The sequence below is a fragment of the Cyrtonyx montezumae genome, unplaced genomic scaffold (genome assembly GCF_038088225.1).
Source record: "Cyrtonyx montezumae isolate F1298 unplaced genomic scaffold, pur_monq_1.0 scaffold_64, whole genome shotgun sequence".
NCBI classification, from domain to species: domain Eukaryota; kingdom Metazoa; phylum Chordata; class Aves; order Galliformes; family Odontophoridae; genus Cyrtonyx; species Cyrtonyx montezumae.
The window spans coordinates 354091-373698 of NW_027072072.1; the positions used below are offsets into that span (position 1 = coordinate 354091).

At 45.7% G+C, this 19608-nt stretch overlaps 1 protein-coding gene across 1 annotated transcript; it reads left to right on the forward strand.

The window, feature by feature from the left end:
* Positions 1-9410, forward strand: ARRDC3 (arrestin domain containing 3). Its single transcript, XM_065750128.1, has 8 exons — positions 1-282; positions 2259-2340; positions 4581-4728; positions 5960-6062; positions 6418-6674; positions 7052-7214; positions 8018-8172; positions 9131-9410. Exons 1-8 carry the CDS (start codon positions 3-5, stop codon positions 9185-9187), a joined length of 1245 nt encoding a protein of 414 aa, XP_065606200.1. The 5' UTR covers positions 1-2; the 3' UTR covers positions 9188-9410.
* The last annotated feature ends 10198 nt before the right edge of the window (positions 9411-19608 follow it).

Consider the following 19608-nt stretch of genomic DNA (forward strand, 5'->3'; position numbering starts at 1 on the left):
CCATGGTGCTGGGGAAGGTGAGGAGCCTGACGATAAGCTTCGACTGTCTCAGCGACAGCAACGTCCCCGTGTACTCCAGCGGGGTGACAGTCTCAGGAAGGGTCAATCTGGAAGTCACGGGGGAGATCAGGGTGCGATCGCTGAAGATCCACGCGCGTGGGCACGCCAAGGTGCGCTGGACCGAGTCGAGGAACGCCGGCTCCAACACGGCGTACACGCAGAACTATACGGAGGAGGTGGAGTACTTCAACCACAAGGACGTCCTCATCGGCCACGAGAGAGGTGAGCGCGGCGTTCGCGCTCCGCTCCGGGCCCCGCGTCACCTGCGGGCGCGGCCGCGACGGCGGTGGACCGCGAGGCGGTGGCGCTGTGCGCAGCGGCGCGCGGGCCGGGGGTGCCTTGTCGAGCCGGTCCCGCTCCGTACACGCGCTCCGCCGTCACAAGGCCGCTCCTCCCCGCGCCCGGGCGCTGTCTGTCGCCCTCCCGGTCCGGCGGAGCGGGCGCTCGTTGTTTTTTTTTCTATTTGCGAAGTTTCCACCCTTTGTTAGAAGCGGTTCAATCCTGTTTGGGACCGGTCCTGGGCAGAGAGAGAGGGGAGGGGGGGGAGGGGGAGGGTTGCTCTCGCTCGGCGCCGCAGATTGGCTGCGTGCGTCAGGTGGTGGCGATGACTTAATTCCTAGCGCAGGAAAATAATGTTCGGACCGGTTATGTAATTCGGGGCCGCTTGCTGCTAAGGCTTTTTTTTTTTCTTCGCTTTTTATTTTGCTTTTTTTCCTCCTGCGGCGCGCCGGGGAGATCCGTCCCCTTTATTTCACTGTGTTTCATTAATCGGGCGCTGCCGGTGGGTTTTCCTGGTCGATAACGATTCCCCACGAGCCTGCCGAGCTCGGCTTTACGGGAACACCCCAAGAGCAGCCCGGTGTCTCCACGGGTGGTGGCATCGCGAGGCCGTTTCGGACATGCCCCGTTCTGAGCCGTACCCGGCGCCGCGCGGCCCCGCGGCCGGCATTTGGTGCCGTGGCTCGGAGGCCGCGCCCCTTCGCGATCTGATAGGCCGACCGCGGTTTGTTGCCCTGTTGCTAAGTCGATGCCGGCCGCCGATTGGTCGCCGCGACGAGGGCGCGGGTCCCCCTGCCCGCGGCTGGCTGGCACAGGGGGGTGACGCGGGTCCGGGCGTTCCCAGGGCAGTGCAGGGCGACCGTGGAGGAAGGGGGGGGGATGGGTGGGGTGGGGGAGGCGGCCGCTTTCCCCGCTCCGCTCGCGGTCCGTCTGGGCACGTAGCGGGACGCGGGAGGTTCCCTTCTGCTCCGTCCCCACGCCCTCCCCGCCTCCGCCTGTCCCTCCTCCTCCCTCCCCGCCCCCCCCCCCCCCCCCCTCCGGGCGGTGCGCGGAGCCGCCGAGCGGCTGCGGTGGTGTAATGTATACTGTACGTATACGCGCGGCTGGCTGCGATCTGCTCGCGCCGGTTTAGGCCGGTCCTCTCCTGCTCCAGCCGGGCCGCTGATTGACAGCTCCACACTTGTTTACCGCGACCGCCCGGCTCGGAGCGACCGCGGCCGCTGTTTCTGTGCCCGCTGCCGCTGCTCGGAGCATCCCGCCGGTTCCATGCTCACCGGAGCCGAACGAACCGCGGGTGTGTGCGCTGTGTGCGGTCGGGGCTGTGCAGGAGGAGCAGGGCCGGCTCCGGGCAGCACGGTGCCCTTTGTCTGCGGCCCTGCTCTCCCTCCTGCACATTTGCAACTTTTTAGTTTTTTATCCTTTTTTCCATCTCGGTCCCCCTCCGTGCTCCATATCTTCTTTGTGATTAATTCCCGGCTGCTGCTGCTAGGCGGGGGAGGTTCTCTTTTTTCCTCCCCTTAAAAATAAAAGAAACCAACAAAAAACTGAATTGCTGAGCGTTACTGAGTGTGTTTTACACAGCTCTGCCTGCAGGATGATAGCGTTAATGAAGCTGTCCCCATTTAATCTTAAGTGAGAATCACTGTGGAGGACCAGACCGGTTTCCACGGCTGATTCTTCTGGCAGGCCTTGAAATGGCAGCAGTGCCAGCTGTGGCTGGGCAGGATCATGAATTAAAGCAAATAGTTCTGTGCTTCCAAGTGAAGCCGGGCAGGTTGCACACACCTTGAGTAAGCTGGGGCACTTGTTGAAAGCACCACGGTGAGGCTACTGTCCTTTCGCAATGGATGCCTATGTAATAAGTTTTGCTCTGTAAAATGAGTGCTGGTGGAATAGCGTTTTGGGTTTTTGCCTCCTAGATGATGACAACTCTGAGGAAAGCCTTCACACAATCCCTTCGGGAAGGCACGAATATGCATTCAGCTTTGAGCTTCCACAGACGTAAGTGCCTAGCTGTACCACACTGCTGGGGCAGCACAGTGCCCGCAGACATGCCTGCTTTGGGTGGAGGGGAAACCTTTTCAATGGTGGCAGGAATTGTGCTGCAGCATGCGGCAGAGTGCATCATCTCCTTCAGCTGAAGAGGTTGCTTTCAAACTTCACAAAATGGGAGCGTGTTGCGTCCCGGTGGCTCACTCACTCTTGACCAAGCTGTACTGAGTGGCTGTGTCTTTTGATTTTCTAAGCCCTCCCAGGGGCAGTGCGTCTGCAGAGTGGCTGAGATAGCTTCTAATGAAACCGATAGAGCCCTGCAGACCAGCAGAAGCAGTGATGAGACCTCAGCTTGGTTATCTAGACTCTGTCTGGAACAGCAGTGACTATTTTAAAGCTAACGATGAAAGAGAAGACTGTTCCAGGTTAAATAGGATGTGTCTTCTTGAGCTAGCCTCTGTACTAAAAGGCTGGATGGAAAGAAGCAGATGAATGCGAGTGTATGAACTGTGAAACATCCCCATCCTTCATCTCATTTGTCTCAGAAAGCACAAGTGAAGTGAGAAGGAAGAGCTGAAACACGAGCTACAGTAATATAAAATGTGGAGGGCTAGTGACAGTCTGCAAATGGATGGAGAAGGGGAGAGGAAGGACCCTTTGCCTCCAGAATGCAAGCAGTGAAGGCATTAAAGTTGGACAAATTTGGCAGGCAGTGTTGCATGAAATCCTAAGTGCCTAATAGTAAAGCTGGTAAACCATCTGCTTATTGCAGGAGCTGGCTTTAACAGAACACACAGGTCATACACACGTAGTGGGTCACTGTGGAGGGTGAGCAGCACAGAACTTTGCAGTAGCTAGTTGCTGCAGTACTGAAAAAGACCCGTGTATGTGGAGATCACCAGGGGCAGTTTGCCGCTGTGTGGAAGTCTCTACTATAAAAAGTAAAAATAGTAGTGCTTATCTCCCCTGGATGCAGAGGGGATGGAGGAGCAGGATGAGGCATCACTGTGACATCTTAATGTGAAACTGAGGCACTGCAGCCGTCGGTTAGTACAAGCTGTTTGTAAATAACCTTAAACAGTTGTGCAACCACTTCTGATAACAACGGAAGAACAGTGGCTGGTATTGAAGCCTGGAGGCCTGAAGTTGGGCACCTACTTAAATCCAGAGATTTCCTATCAATGGAATATTTCCAAAGTTAATGGAAAAAAAAAGCAACAGGGCAGTAGGAAGAAGGGAAACACTGATGGGCTTTCTTTGTTTTTACTTATATATTCCTTTGCCCTTCAGGAAATGAGACGGGATCCATTGCTGTATATGGACTAGAGATGCTTCAGGAACACGAGTGGTGTCAATCCTATAGCTGACAAAGAATCGTTTAAGTGCTAGAATGGCTTAGTGGCATTGCCAGTAGAAAACACAGAGTTTGCTCCTGATTTGTTTGTATACTGCAATGTATTCAGAGTGAGAGTACAAAAATGCTTCCATTACAAAAGAAGGAAAAATACTGTTACTGAGAGATAAATGGGATTTGTGTTTTTGCTTTGTGATGTTAAAAGCAGAAGTGAAAGGTTTGGAGGTTTTTCTGTCAGTCTCTAAAAAATTGAAAGCACAACAGTCCAGGAGATTTTGCATGTGTGTTCATGTGTTTTATGAACAAACACATGCCTGTATTTTACATACAATATAAACATGTTTCAGGCTTGTCTCACTGGAGTAGATGAGAGCTAGAAGGCACTTCTCATAACCCCTCTGTATTCATTTGTGATATTTACCTGCAGTGAAACAAACTTCTGTGTTAGGTAGCAGCTGAAAGGAGTGCTGCCCTACCAGCCTCCTAAGACAATAAGCAAACACTTCAAAAATGCAGTATTCAAACCAGTTGATACTGTTGCTAATTTTAAGTTGGTAGCCTTAATGCAGCCTTAAAAGGGCACTGTGGATATGAAAGCGGCCTCTTGAGTTTCAAGGAAATGTGAACTCTCCTGGCATTGTATAGTACAATTCTTAAATTGATTCTTAAAATCTATCCAAAACTGGATTAGGGTGAATTGGAGATAATTTTTTTTCTCCTGTCCTTAACCTTGAATTTTGCTCAGGGATGGAAACTTTGCAAATAAGTTACGCTTCGTTAGATACTGCAGCGCATTGGAAATAGAAATCTACATACTAATCCCTAATTTGATGCTATCACTATGATAAAGAATGAGAAAGATTTTACTCAGTTTTGACCTTTGTGTCCTGCACAGACCACTTGCTACCTCATTCGAAGGCAGACATGGCAGTGTGCGCTATTGGGTGAAAGCCGAATTGCATAGGCCTTGGCTTCTACCAGTAAAATTAAAGAAGGAATTTACAGTCTTTGAACATATAGATATCAACACTCCTTCATTACTGGTAAGAATTGACAGAATTACTCATTCTTTTTTCTTCTGGCATAAAAATAAGTAAAATACATGAAAGAATATAAACTCTGAATTTTATCTGATACCGATTTACTAGTTTTTAACACCAGCTGGTCCTCTAAAGCATTTTGTCAGTGTGGCAACTCCTCAGTTACTGCTGTTCTGCTCTTAGCTTATCCCGCACGTGGAGTTGCTTTGCTTTTAAGACGTGTATGATACCTTTCTCAATTTAATCTTAATACCACTAAATTGTAATCCGTCATTAAAACTTCTGTGAGCTGTTTCTCTTTAATTCTGAATGATCTGCGAACGGAACAGTATCACTTCAAAGAACGATTTAGTAAGAGACTGCTAACTTAATAGTGCAAAGTGGAAAAGTATACTGGCATGTGTAATTTCCATACGGATGTCTTTCTATCAGTGGGGAGAAATTATCACGATTCTCTATGATCTCTTTCCTAAATGTCATTTTTATTAAAATCTTAATACCACAACTGCTTTCAAAAAGGAGCTGATTGCCATCTGGCTTAAAATTTATTTTTTTTGGTTGTTGTTTTTTCCCCTTTCCTCAAATTAATTATGGGAAAGAAAAGGAAAAAAAAAAAAAAAGTCCATTGAAGTAGGTTTCTTGTGTGTATGAGTGAAAAACCAGACTTGCAGAACAACACTGGCCTTGCACAAATTCCCATTAAAATCAAAAGACTCCCATTTGACTTTAATGGGCTTTGGATCAAGTCCAAAATCTTGATACTGTGTAAAATGAAGTCTCATTATAGATGAGTCAGGATCATTCAGAGGCAGAGGAAAAAATCCAGGGAATCAAACTTTATAGTACTTCAGCTTAGTTATTGTTTCTGAAATGCTGTGCAATGGAAGTGGGAAAGCCTTCCAGCAGGAAGTTTTGCCAACAGTATGTTGGTGTATGTAGGCTATGGAGGGTTTAAAGATACACAGTGTTTATTTTAGCATCACACGCTGTTTTAGAAATGACCATGGTTTGGAGCATGGCAGAACCATCATTCGAAGAGCAGTGAAATAAGACATGCTGTGTATCTGTGTAGCACCGTTTAAATTGCTTGAGGATTTCTGTCATAGTTAAGAAATTTTACCAAAATAAGTAACAATAAATACATAATGCATACCTCAGAACTATTTTTGTTAAAATACATGAGCAGAGCTGTGGAACTCTTAATTAAACTGGCAATGTTGTTCTTTTCTTGCAGTCACCCCAAGCAGGCACAAAAGAAAAGACTCTCTGTTGTTGGTTTTGTACCTCAGGCCCAATATCCTTAAGTGCCAAAATTGAAAGGAAGGGCTACACCCCAGGTACGTAACAAAAGTAATTATAGGAAGTGTTTTTCCTTCCCTTTTAAGGCTGCTTTCATATAAACAAAATATTAAAACTACTCTTAGCATCTCAGTCTACGCTCAGCCATCTTCTTGGTGTACTGTTGAATTAAGAGTGCTAGTTGAGTTTCCAGATTCTTGAAGGGTGTTTGCTTCCATTTCAGTTGTCGTTTCTTTTTCTAGACCAGCTTGTGCTGATCCTATTCCTTTTAGTACCAGTGGATGTTTCTAAAGGTGTAGCAGTCTAGTGTGTTGTCACAATATCAAGGAAGTGGCAAATTGCTTAAGCTGCGTAGTGAATCCCAATGTTACATTACGTTCTGTTTTGTTGCAGGTGAATCAATTCAGATCTTTGCTGAGATTGAGAACTGTTCTTCCCGTGTGGTGGTGCCAAAGGCAGCCATTTACCAAACACAGGCCTTCTATGCCAAGGGAAAAATGAAGGAAATCAAACAGCTTGTTGCCAGCCTGCGTGGAGAATCTTTATCATCTGGCAAAACAGAAACCTGGAATGGGAAAGTGCTGAAAATTCCACCTGTTTCCCCTTCAATCCTCGACTGTAGTATCATCCGTGTGGAATATTCACTAATGGTAATGCTGGAGCATGTTTACTTCCCATTACTCCTTAAAAATTACGAGCAGAGCTTCTTTGGGCTAGTTACAAAATAATGCATTTCCTAGTATTAGTATGCCAACAGGAGTTTTGGAAGTAATTTCAACTGAAATACGGTTTCTTAAACAGTAGTGATGCGTTACCTAGGCAAATTCGTCATGGGTAGATGACATTTTTGTGTGTGGACTTGTGTTAAGAATCCTGCGAGTAAGTTGTGAAACTTGTCCCCTTAGAGATGTGAATCGTAGAACTGCTAGTTGGAAACAAGTTCTTCATGGAGGATTCTGTGGCAGAGGAATTGAGAAATCAGACTGGCTTAAATATACATTGTGATCATACTTATTTTTTTCTTTAGGTCTACGTTGATATTCCAGGAGCCATGGATTTAGTCCTTAACTTACCACTGGTCATTGGTACCATTCCTCTCCACCCATTTGGTAGCAGGACATCAAGTGTGAGCAGCCAGTGTAGCATGAACATGAATTGGCTTGGTCTGACACTGCCTGAAAGACCAGAAGGTAATGTGACAACACAAATCCTAACCAATATGCTAGTCTGGTTGCTTTCAAGTCATGTTAACAGACCCAGATTGCATTCTTTAAATGAAGGACACAGAAAGTCCCTTGTGGATGCTTCCTCAGCTCCTGCTTGCATTCTGTGGAGGATTAGAATTCTTTTCATCCTTACCTTTGTAGAAAAAGTAGTTGTCATCCAGCTGTGTGGAAGCTCTTGAAGGCAAAAGCACAGGATTCACTGTCACTGTACAGAAGTGATTCTCTCTCCAGTATTGTAACTGCATCCTTGGTTGTAAGGCATTGTAGCCCATGATAAAACCAGTTTTGGTGTCTTCTACCAGTCTTCCTAAGTCGTAGTAAGAATATACTACTGTTGTCAAAGGGAGGTTCCTCTTAATGAAGGATGAGCTCCTTCCTGTGTCATGGTTTTATGACCAGCATCGTCTTACTACCAAGTCATATATCTCTAGAGTCAGGGGTTGCATTCAGTTCCTTCATGCCTTTTTTTTTGTACAGAAATTCAGAATTCAGGTTGTGCTTAAATATGAGGATTTAAAGGGTGAGAGGATAATTAAGTTGCAGTAAGCAGATGTCAGCCTGTCATTAAACTTGAGCGTAATGTTAGAAAGGGCTGCTTTATTTTATTCTCAGTCTGCCTTTCATATTCAACACATTTACATTTGTCACTGAAGTCATTCATGGACCTGCTGATGCATCTTGGAGTAATATGTTCAATATTTCTCACGTGCAGTATCCTGACATGCATGAGAGCTGCTGCTTGACCTGTGTGTACCTTCTCCCTGCAGCACCTCCCAGCTATGCAGAAGTGGTCACAGAGGAACAGAGACAGTCCAGCCTCCCACCTGTAGCTGCTTGTGATGACTTTGAGAGGGCGCTGCAAGGACCATTGTTCGCATACATCCAAGAATTCCGCTTTCTGCCTCCACCACTCTATTCAGAGGTAAGCACCTCAGGCTGAGTGAATCAGCATACTCTCTTCCTGAGTTCTGCATTGTGGACTATGGGAAATGACAGGGAAAAAAAGCAAAGTTGAACCATTAACAAATAATGCAGCTGCTTTTTTCTTGTGAGGTTACAGATGAATTGCATCAAGAATCTTCCATACCTTATCCACAGCATGGATTATGTTTTTTCCGGACTTGTGCAGCCTTAAATTTGAACGTTGCCTCATTCAGGTGTCTTACCTTTCATCTTGCTCCCTTGTGTTGCAAGCCTTGGCAGGATTCTTCACAAGCCTCACAATTTCTAAAAATTCGCACACTCCTGTTTGAAATGACAGGAGCATATTTCTGTGTACATGTATGCACACACCCATTTTACCAACTTCATATCTAGAATGCAGTGTCTTCATATATCACAGGATGGTTTGGGTTGGAAGGGATATTTAAGGCCTGGTTTGGGGATGGAAGTTATGTTGTATTGTATCTTACTTCTGTAGGAAGAAGTAAGAGTTGAGGAGTAGGACACATAGGGTGTTTAAGGATGAGCTACTAAAAGTAGAACGGAGTTCTGTTGATAACTTTGCTTAGTCTGAAGCAGATCTTAAAATCAATTAGCACTTCTAAATGACATCTTTAGTGGTGTGTATGTTCTGTTCCCAACAGTAGATAGCAGAAAGGATTTCTGTGCTGCTGAAGCTGAATTTCTCAAGTTCGCTATTAGATCTTCCTGCTTTTCCATGGAATTACCAGAACTCTCCCTCACATTGTAGCATAGAATTTTTTTTTTGTTCTATTACTAGTGCTGATCACTAAATTTTTTTTCATTAGAAGTTTGGTAGTAATTTCAGCAGCTTTGGGTTGAGGGTGCCACGACTTCAAATTTTTTACAGCTTTTTTTTTTTCATAATAGGTTCAAAAATAACCGCAATTGTTTTTTTTTTGTTTTCATCTGCCTAGATTGATCCAAACCCAGATCAGCCTACAGATGACAGACCATCCTGCCCTTCTCGTTGAAAGAATCCAAAAGAAGCTGACTTGACTTGGGTTTTTAGTCATACCTGCCATGTTGAAGGTCACGGCGTTATAGTGGAGACACTCTAGAAGGAGGTTTTGCTCTTGCCTGTATGGTGAATACATGAAAACAACCTGTGATTATGCTTTGAAGCCTACAGTAACATTGTAGGACTGCTCCACTTGCTAGAAGACCTGAGCTTACCCCCTCCCTCCCCGCCCCTTTTTCTCATTTAAATACTGGCACATACTAGGAGCAGCCTTACTAACCTACAGTCATGTGTGTCAAAACACTCAAACCACATTGCAAGAGAAGGGATGGTTTTCTCTTATGATTTTGAAGATTTGCACATGCTCATTGCTTACTTAGTGCGGTTCAGTGTCACTACAGCTTTCTCTCATTTACGCCGCACTGTTGTTTCCCCCTCCCCTCCCCCCCCTCTACTTGTTTGTGGTCTGCACAAGAAGGAGCGAAAGAAAGCTTTGGCGACAACAAAAAAGCAACAGCTACAGACTTTGACAAATGCACTGACTTTTTCTTTTCTAATTTAATGTAGCCTGGACTTTTACCTGCATATGCACATGCTCAGAATTGTCCTGGTAGGCCGGTCACGTCTCACCTCTTCAGCTTGGATCCTGTTGTGGATTTATTTACAAACATCAAATGCCTTCAAGCCAATCCTTCTTGCTGTATGTTTTGCAGCCTACTGTAGTAGATAAGCAACATAATGGGGATATATTAGGGTTGGGGGATGGAGAGAGAACAGAAGGAGACTAATAGACTTTGTCAAGATTGTATACTTTCTTGATTTCTTTAAGAGTTTGTTGCCTTCCTACTATTATCGCAAAGCAGCATTTTGTTACAGACTGCCTAAAAATCACTTAATCTCAGGTGAACTCATCACTTGCCAAACTGTTGAATGCTATTTGTTTTGTTACGTTGCACTGTTTAGTTACTTCTTTGTTTTGTGTGTGTTTTGTTTTAGTTCTTTATTTGAGAGGGGGATCTGCAATAGGGACATACACAAAAGTTACAAAGCCACCCTCATTCCCTTTTTTCTTTCTACATGATGGGGAAAAAAATGTTTCAAATTGTGAAGCTTTAAAAAATACAAAATAATAAAAGGCACAAGTGGAAGCACCGGTGAACACCCACCCAGCCTCAGAAGAGTTCTGAAAGGAAATAGGCAGATGCTGTCCAGGATTCATAGGCAGAGAGCGGAGGTGGGAAGAGAAAGCAAGTTTATTTTTGTACGTAGTTACCTAATCACCAAAAATTACTATATATGATGAGTCTCTAGTAGCAAAGTATATTTCAGACTGCAGGAAAAGCTTGGACTATGCTAAGAGCTCAGTTTGTGCACTTTGTATTATCTTCAGGGTTTATGATATTGTAAAAATAGAGTAGAAGTGTAATTGAAGCGGGGGAAAGAGAGGGACGCTAGCAGCCATATGTGGGTACAAGTTAGCTGAGGATTGCTTAACTCATTGCATCTTCTGTACTAACTCTGGAGAGCTTTAAAACAAACAGAGCCCATTTGGGTACGTGTTGATTCCAAGCGCAGGAACGGCTGCAGAGCTCTCACCCCTGAGCCCACCCCCAGCAAGAGCAGAGTGCAGTGGGGCCATCACACCTGCTGACACGAATACCAGCACTTCCATGCCTGGAGCGCTGTGAAGGTTCAGGCTTCCCTTTTCAGAGCTCATGCAGTGGCACGGAGCAGTGACAAAGGGACATGCTTTGGTACCTAGGCAAAGCCGGGCCCAGCCCATCACACGTCTGTTTCCTTGTGCAATAAAAGCTCAGCTGGAAGGGGGATAGAGGAGGTGGGTGTTCAGCAGGGTGCTGCTTCTCAAAAACCTCTGCCTCCTTTTTAAGGCTTCACGCACGCAATACAACGGGCTTTTCCATAAGTGGCCTTTACGAGAACATGAAAGGAAATTCATGTTTCACAAACGATGACAGGGTGATAAAATACGAGTCGCGTTTTAAGTGATTCTGTTAGAGGTTTGGGCTCAGCACAAATACTGGACGGGAAGGGAATGGGGCGATGTCTTATGTTACCGGGCCAATTTTGTGGATGTCCCTTCTCTCTACCCTCTCCGACCAGATTTAAAAAAAAAAAAAAAAAGCTAAGGGGATCGTTGGCATTAAAGGGCATTTGGTGGTTTTACTTTTTTTTTCCTTTTTGTTGTAACAGACTAGGGAACAATTTCTGATACACATAGCATTAAAGTTGTTATCATAATACAGCAGAGAGCTGCATGTGGAGCAGAATTGACCAATATGCGGACAGCCGTGGTGTCCCAGCCTCACCATGGGGCTGAAAGGGTCTGTAACTTACACAGCAAAAAGAAGCACGTTCAAATTTCTCGGTTCTTCAGAGGCATTACTCTTCCACAAGTATTGGTCAATTCTCAGCGTTGTACAACATGAGGTTCAGTTATAGCCCAGTATTTTGTGTAGGATTCTGATCTGAATTAGGAAAAAGTAAGTAAAATCCAAACATTAGAGAAACAAAGTGCAATATTAAATGTTTGCTTTATAGATTATATTCTGTGGCTGTTTGTATTTTTCTTTTTTGTTGTTTTTGTTGTAGTTTTGGTGCTGAATATGTTCTTGTAGACTCTGTTTTAAGAAAACAATATGTGGAAAACTTTTTTTCCTATTGCTCTTTACTTGTGGAAAATAAACTTTTTTTTTTTTCTAAGAAAGATGTCAGACTTTGTCAGCATAAGCCGTGTTTTTTTTCTAAGTGAGCAGAGTAATTGACTCAGACCACGTTCAGGTGTTGTGTGGTAGGTGTAAGGGTCGCACAGCTACCTTGGCAGCGGTGAGTGGGGGAGGCAGCACTGCCACATCGGGCTGAGAGGAACCATGGGGACTGCTTTGCAGGTTGGAAGTCACTGCTTTGCAGGTGGGGTTTAACCACATGTCCCTGGGAGCTGGAGGTGTCCTCCTGCTGTGAGCATGCTGCCCGTGGTGCTGAGTACACCGCTACAGCTCCCAGTACTGCAGCAGCATCCTGCTTCCACATACCGTGAGCAGCTGAGCCCACGACACGTTGGATCCTCATCCCTCGGTGTCTGCCTGACCCAAGGCGTGGGTCAGCGGGCAGCTGTGGGGCTGAGCACCCTGCTGAGGGTGCTGGGCTCTGCGCTGTAGAGTGCAGCCGCTGCTGGCTCAGCACAAGGATTGGATGCGGCTCCTCGCTTCATGGAGCGTTTCAGAGTGCCCGTAGTCACTCCTGAATTTACTGATGCAGTCTGCGAGAGGAGAGAGGTCGCTGGGCTTCGTTTTCTTTTTTCTTCTAGGCTGAAAAACAAAAACCAAAACAACCGAGATGATCTCCTGGAACTCAGTGACAGCAAAGTGATGGTGATTTCACACCAGGACAACCCCTTCTAGTGTCTAATTCTTGATGCTGCGTGGCAGTGTTAGAAGTTAAATCAGCATCAGCACCTCTGAAGGGATGCATGTCAAGCAGCATTCCCTTGAATTCTCCATACCAAAACCTATTCTTAATGATCCTTTCAACCTTCTGAATGATTGAGAGGCTGGAGATTACCAAAGCTTTCTTCCCTTCCATATCTGCTGTCTGTACAGCTACCCATGAATGTGTACAGGCAGACATCAAGCCGCAGTGCTTGCTTGCTTACAATTCGGATGAGAGACAGCGGATAACAGTGCAGAGCTGAGACATTTTTCAGTAGTTGCTCCGTAGCACTTCATAACAGCTGGTCAGGGCTCTGCGGGACTGGAGGAGGTGCAGGGAGTTGCTCTGTGTGTCAGCTCTTTCACTCTGTTTTCAGTGACAGCAACATACAAAGAAGGCACGTGGTCAAGCTCTGCCCCACCTGCCCTCAACATTATATCCTTGAAATAGGAAGAACTTCTCTCATTTCTTCTCCCAGCAGCCAGCCACTCCTGGACCTGCCCAGCTATAGCCTGCTATTTTTAGAGCCAGATCTCCTGACCTAGCAGACACTGGGACAGAGCAGCAACTCCCGAGCTGAGCCACAGTGCAGACACAAAACCTGAGTTGGGCGGTGAAGCTTTCATCTCACGCAGCTCACCAGGGAGGACTCGGAGCACAGAGCTCTCCATTTAATTCAGGCACCTTGCTGCTGACATCTGCATAGCTGGGTGAAGAACGGTGACTAAGATGGCAAAGGTGAGAGTTTAAAAGTTACATAAACATCAATGCAACTGGCAAAGCCACTGCACATTTTCTGCTCAAAACCATATGTTTTTATTGAAAAATTTCAGGAGTAATGAATAGACAGAAGAGTTGCGAATTCCCATTAAAATAAACGCACATTTTATTCACAATACAACGGAGTCAATAGGCAGCAGCACCATGGCAATGAAAGTAATGTATTTCAACACTTTTACCCTAAAATATCCCCAAATAAAAGCAAATCAATTCCCCTCAGAGGTGATTCTGTTGGAGGTGGGAGGCATGCAGTGCCTCGCTTGATGCTGGAGCACACTGCTGCCATCTCATACTTTCTTACATGGGAGTTAACATGCCCTGGTGCTGTGCTACAACCACACACAATCCAAAGGAAAAATAACCAAGACAAATCATATTAAGATCTAACTTGGCTGATAAGCATCGTTTTCACGCAACATATGGAGAGCCCATTCTAATGTCAGCGGTGTTACCATACACTCGTGCTCATCCTTTTTGTTTACAATCTGCAATTAGAAAGTCATTGTAAAACACATTCATTTCTTTGTCATCTCTTTGGTGCTCTTCCATGCCTTCGCATGCCCTCGTGCTATGAGACTCCTGGCACTCCAAGAAGCAACGAGAACAAATACAGTTGGGAGCGTGCACCTGTAGCAGCACAAGCAGCACATTGCTCCCATTTATTTGCTGCTGCAAGCAGCAAGCGCAGCTCTGCTAACCTCACGCTCTTGGCAACCAGCTGATAAACACAGAATACTCCAAACAAATCATCTCTTTCTCCTTGGCTCACCACGGGTCAGACCCAAAGGGGAAGGGAGCAAAGCGGCACGGACAGTGGGAAGAAGAAACCCAACTTTTGCACTGCAAACTCAGCCCGAAGCCTCCCCCAAGAAGGAAGCCAGACATCCCAGTGCTGACGAGCACTGGGATATCTTTAGCTCCATAATGCAATAAGCGCACCGCGGCAGGAAAGTCCCCTGCACAACACCCCCAAAACCCGCTGGGGAATATCTGACATAGCAAAGTGCCCGGCATGCTGCTTTGCCTCTGCCACCTGCACGCGTACTCTGAGCAGGCAGGAGCTTCTTTGATTTATGCCACCCAGAAGCCTGTTTACTCGTTACATGAGTTCAGCTGAGGACGCTTTGGACTTGGGCACGCTCTTGTGTTTTCCAGCCTTATAAGAAGATGTTCTGTGGCTCATAGATCTTGCTAAATATGGCGACGGTTTTAATAAGGGGGTTCAAGATGCTGTGATGGGATTACGTCCTGATGCTTGTACACAGGACCTCCAGCCTTCTCCACCTCGGAGCGATGCTGCACAGCACATCTCACAGAGGGCAGCACTGATATCCACTGCCTCTCTCCTGCAGGTGCATCCTCGCCCAGCTCAGCCCCAGGGAGCAGCTGCAGAGAAAATCAGCTTGCTCCTCCTGGTGTGATTCCTTTAAAAGGTGCTTCTGGCACTGTCTTAGTGCCAAGGGACACAGAATTGGGTCACTCTGTTCTCCTCAGGGGTCAAAGCCTGCCCGGCCCTGGCACGGCCTCCAGAGTTCACAGCTGACTCTGGTTATTTCTAGGAGGTGCTGCTCCCCAAAAGGAAAAAGCAAGGGTGGAGGAAGAAGATGGTTGCAATTATTTAAATAAATAGCATGTAAGCAAGTGGTCTTATTAAAGAAACAGAAATAATAGGCCCAGGCTTTTCACATCTTATCTGCTTCTGTGGATTACAGCAAGCACAGTGTAATAGTGAGCTGATGGTTGCAGAGTGCCTGTTCAGCCTCTGCAGAGCATTATTAAGGTCTGCGTGGCTCTTTATTTACTGCCTCATTTATTTACTTACCTGGCCTCTGCTTGGGCATACATCTTATGTGGAATAGGCAAAAAAGAAGAAGGATTTGCAGAGCATAGGCTATGCTTGTTGAGTTAAAAAGATGAAATTTCAACAGTCCTGTGGATTCACTTGTAGCTCTCTAACTTAGTTTCTTCTGACTCTAATTCATGATTGCTGCTTTGGACCTGCAGGAAAGGAAATTGCCGACTTCCCAAATCATCTTTGTACCCCTGGAAGGAAAGCATCAGGGGAGCGCTGCATCCCACCACACCACGGACATATAACCACCTGGAAAAGGTTTTTCTGGGGGCACCAACCCCTGCACCAAAGATATTATTTTGGGCAGCTATGTTCTTTAAACGAAAAATGATGTCTTTTTCCCCTTTCAGTTCATGAAAACAGTATTTCAAAGTCTCTTGTTCTTTTTCTTTAAGAAGTGAGTCTTAGAGGGGACCTCCCTGTCAAACTGCAGAGAACAGTCAATCAATAACATGGCACTGACCCTCAAAATTTCATCTCCATATACCATTTGTTCTGAACAGGTCCATTCCATTGAGGTAAGGTTCCAAAATTCATTACTAATGTACTAGGTAACATTGGGAGGTTTGGAGTTTTGCCTCGATAGCATAATGAACTGAACACTTACTGAACGTCTGCTGTACTGAAGAATTTTGCTCTAATGCAGCATTGTGTGCGAGGACAGCAATAAAGAAACTCGCATTGTGAAGTGCACTGCACGTTCACTGTGCTGAGGAGCACCTTTCCAGGGGACGGCATATCTGAACGCAAGGATGGCACCCAGGTGGGGAAAGCTGTCTTACATCAAATGGAGCCATTTCCTACCAATGGGACACAGTTTCCTAAATTTCTGTCCAGTAACAGCCCCGCGCAGCACACCACAGCTGGTAACCAAGAGTGGCTCCAAGAGCCTTAACCTAGGGCTAAGCATTAGAACACAGGGGTCAGAGCACTATGGGAAGCAAGTTGTTGGAGGCCCTGACAAAGGTAAGGAGACCCTTGGGATCTCCATGGACCTGCTTCTTATCCAAGTCCCAAACTGATGCCAAGTTTAGGAAATAATGTGTAAGCTTCCTTCTCAGGGATATATCACATACGGAAAGTTTGACTGTAGTTAGCTGTTACAACCCAGGGTAACCTGACATTTTTAACCTAATGCAAATTGCAGTTGTGGGCTTCGCTTGCCATGTCAGTGTCCACCTTTGCCTTTCATTCATTCTTGAGGTCAGAGATTTAAGAAATATTCAGTGTTTATTACATCCATTTGAAACTTCAACAAAAATACGTACTTGAGAAAACTTTTACTGCTGAGAATACTCAGTGTACCATGGAGCTAATGAATGTACTGTGCTGAGAATTAGGTTGTGAATTTGCTCTCTGCCACTGCTCCCAGCTGTCCTGTGTTTTTAAAGAGTGGATTTATAAACACCCTTATGGACAGATACGCCAACTTTAAACATTACCTTCTAATGCAACTACTGCAGCTGCGTGCTAGGCCAGCCCTCTACCAAAAATGTAGCCTTGATCATTTTCAATAAGCACAGCGTCTAACCGTATTCTTTTTTTCAGATTCCAGAATAATTCTTACACCATGTAAGCCTTAGTATGCTGGAGACTCAGGATTTGAAAACCACATTAGTGAACTCAGGTTATAGTCTTTAAAACAACACATTCAGTATTTCGCAGACCAGTTTCCCACATTCACACACTTTTTACCACTATGATCTCAGTAAAGCCTTCACATTTTCAAAGCTGAGCAGTCCTTGAGGCTTCAAGTAGCAGTATATCCCACGTACTTTCATCTCCCCCATCATAGAGCATGGCCATAAAGTGTTAAGTGAAGCTCAGATAATTTTGGACTTGAATGACGTTTTCATGAAAAGTGAATCATAAAGCGTGGAAGCAGCACTTTCTATAGGGAGAAGGGAAGGGATTCTTTGCCAAGGAGAGCCACCCAAATGATTTCCTTCATTACAGTTTTTCAATTCCTTGTGCTTCTTTTTAAGTAAAAGAAGACTAGGCAGTGGCTATAACCAGTGACATATTTCAGCAGTGCTAGACTAAAAGACATCAAGTAGCTTGACAGGAAAAAAAAAAACCTGAAAAAGACTTAATGCTAAGATTCTGTTAAAAATTAGGATACTTCTCAGGCAGAAAAGGACACCAGCAATTCACTCTCCTTACTGAAAACGCTCTTCCTTCGTTAGTAAACACAACAAGCAGCCTTCTGGAGACTTAAGACTTACTGCTTACAAAACACTTCATTTTACAGAAGGTTACATCTCTTTCCTTCCTGCCCGCCGGAGCCAGCCTGGTACAGTGCACTGTTTGGAGGTGACAGGGCAGCATAGGAGATTTTCAGTTTTCCTGTTTTCGAGTTCATGCATGCAATTTGCCACAAGCTACCAGCATTGTGCTGGCCACCACTCAATCGAGGAACTTTAAATGATGAGGGAGGTTAGCTCAACAGATGGAGATATCCCTCCTGGTACCTGCTTTTGCAGGACAGGGCACGGCATGTATTTGGTGAGAGAGATGCCATAGATCTCAAAGCACACCTGCACATGGAACACTGCAATTTCCTCGCTGCTGCTTTCTTCATATGCATCTAATCCACATGTTTCAAAACCTTTTAAAAGCCACCACTACGGAATGGAGAATTTTCATAGACCGAATTTTGAAATAGGGGAACAAACACATTGAAGAAAAGCACATTTAAAACAGAGATGTGCTAACTGACAGACACACATTTTGGATTTGTGAAGTATTCAGTCTTGGAAAGTGACTCGAAGCAGGAAAAGAGCTGATGCGGTGTGCATCCCAGCACACGGCATGGCAAGTCTCAGCAGAGGGCCTACTGAGCAGCTGAGTCATGTTCTGGTGAACCAGTGCCCACTTCCACCCTTCTCTCCCTCCCTCCCTCCCTTCCTATTTTTTTTTTAATTCTGAGTCATCCCAGTCAGCTCCGACAGACTGCTCTGCTGCTGATAATGGCGAGCAGCTGTTGGTAGCACTCATCCCATAGCACGCGAGTCCCAGCTTCTCGCAACTTCTCCAGAGGGAACGATCCCAGGGAAACGCTACCTGCTCAGATAGCCTGATGGCATCACCTTCACTAAGCAAAGACCTGTCTGTCAAAGGCTGCATTTACTTGTTTATTTTTGAGCAGGATACAGTAACTGTTGTGGTTGCAACAGAGCACAACACGCACAACGTTGTTATTATAGCACGTGTCAGTACTGCAAACATGGCCTGGCAGCCTTCTGCAGGGGGAAGGGCCCAGAAGGCTGAGGCTGGACTCAGAATCATACAGTACCCAGAGATGGAATGGGGAATGGACCCACAAGGGTCACCGAATCCAACCCTTGGCTTCACACAGCACCCAAACCCAAGCCCTGTGCCTGAGAGAGCTGTCCAAACACTCCCTGAACTCTGTCAGTTTCAGCACTGCCCTGTGCAGCCCGTTCCATGCCCACCACGCAGAGCCTTTCCCTGACCCACAGCTGCCCATCCTGACACAGCTCCATGTTCCCTCTGCTCCCTGTGAGGAGCTGTGCTGCCATGAGGGCTGCCCTCAGCTGCTCTGCACCAAGCACATCCAGGGGCTTATTTGAACACATGCAGAATGAGGCACTGCATCAAAGCAGGAAGGTAGAGTGTTTTGCCTGAATCTTTTTTTTTTCCCTTTTCTTTGTACAATTGTACAAATTTTATTCCCTGTTACGACGTTGCTGTGAGAAGGCCATTCTGAGTGATTTCAGGCTCTGAAAGTGGGAGATAACAGAAGAATCTTCACTTAAAAAAAAATAAATGCATGGCTGATATATTGTGGAGGAAGGCTTGAAAACACATCCAGAGTGAACGCTGACATCAAGAGCTTGACATTCACAGCCCATTCACATCAACTCCAAACTTCCTTTCAAGAAAAGTCCTCTTCAGTAATTTGTTCAGAGTGTCTGGACTTGGCAGCACTTCACTGTCACAAACAGGAGCCACAATGTGCTGAGGTGAGAGCATGGATTTCTGCACAGTTAGCAGTGGAAACTGCTGCTTGCAGCAAGCAGCCAACAACAGGAATAACAGAGAAAGAGGTGGAGAAGGCAGTGAGAATATTACAGAAGTCAAACCTGCTTTAGCTGATTTTTTGCACTACACTCTGTCACCATTCACTGTTATATTCTTTATGATCCAGTAAAAGAAAGAATTCAGCGCTCCTCATTGTTGCTTTTTCTCATTTCTAGCAGTGGTTTTCATATGTACATCCCTTTGCCTCCCCTCAAATCCTGCTGTCTAAGGCAGCTTTGTCTCCTGGCTGCCCTTCAAGCTGGCCTCCTGCACTGAGAGAACCACATGGGGCTGAGGCCACACCTCACAGA

Bases quoted from the DNA above. Each gene is read 5' to 3' on its own strand.
- ARRDC3 (XM_065750128.1), top strand. From the start codon at position 3: ATGGTGCTGGGGAAGGTGAGGAGCCTGACGATAAGCTTCGACTGTCTC. The intron at 283-2,258 runs GTGAGCGCGGCG...TTTGCCTCCTAG, and splicing joins CCTCATCGGCCACGAGAGAG to ATGATGACAACTCTGAGGAA. The intron at 2,341-4,580 runs GTAAGTGCCTAG...TGTCCTGCACAG, and splicing joins AGCTTTGAGCTTCCACAGAC to ACCACTTGCTACCTCATTCG.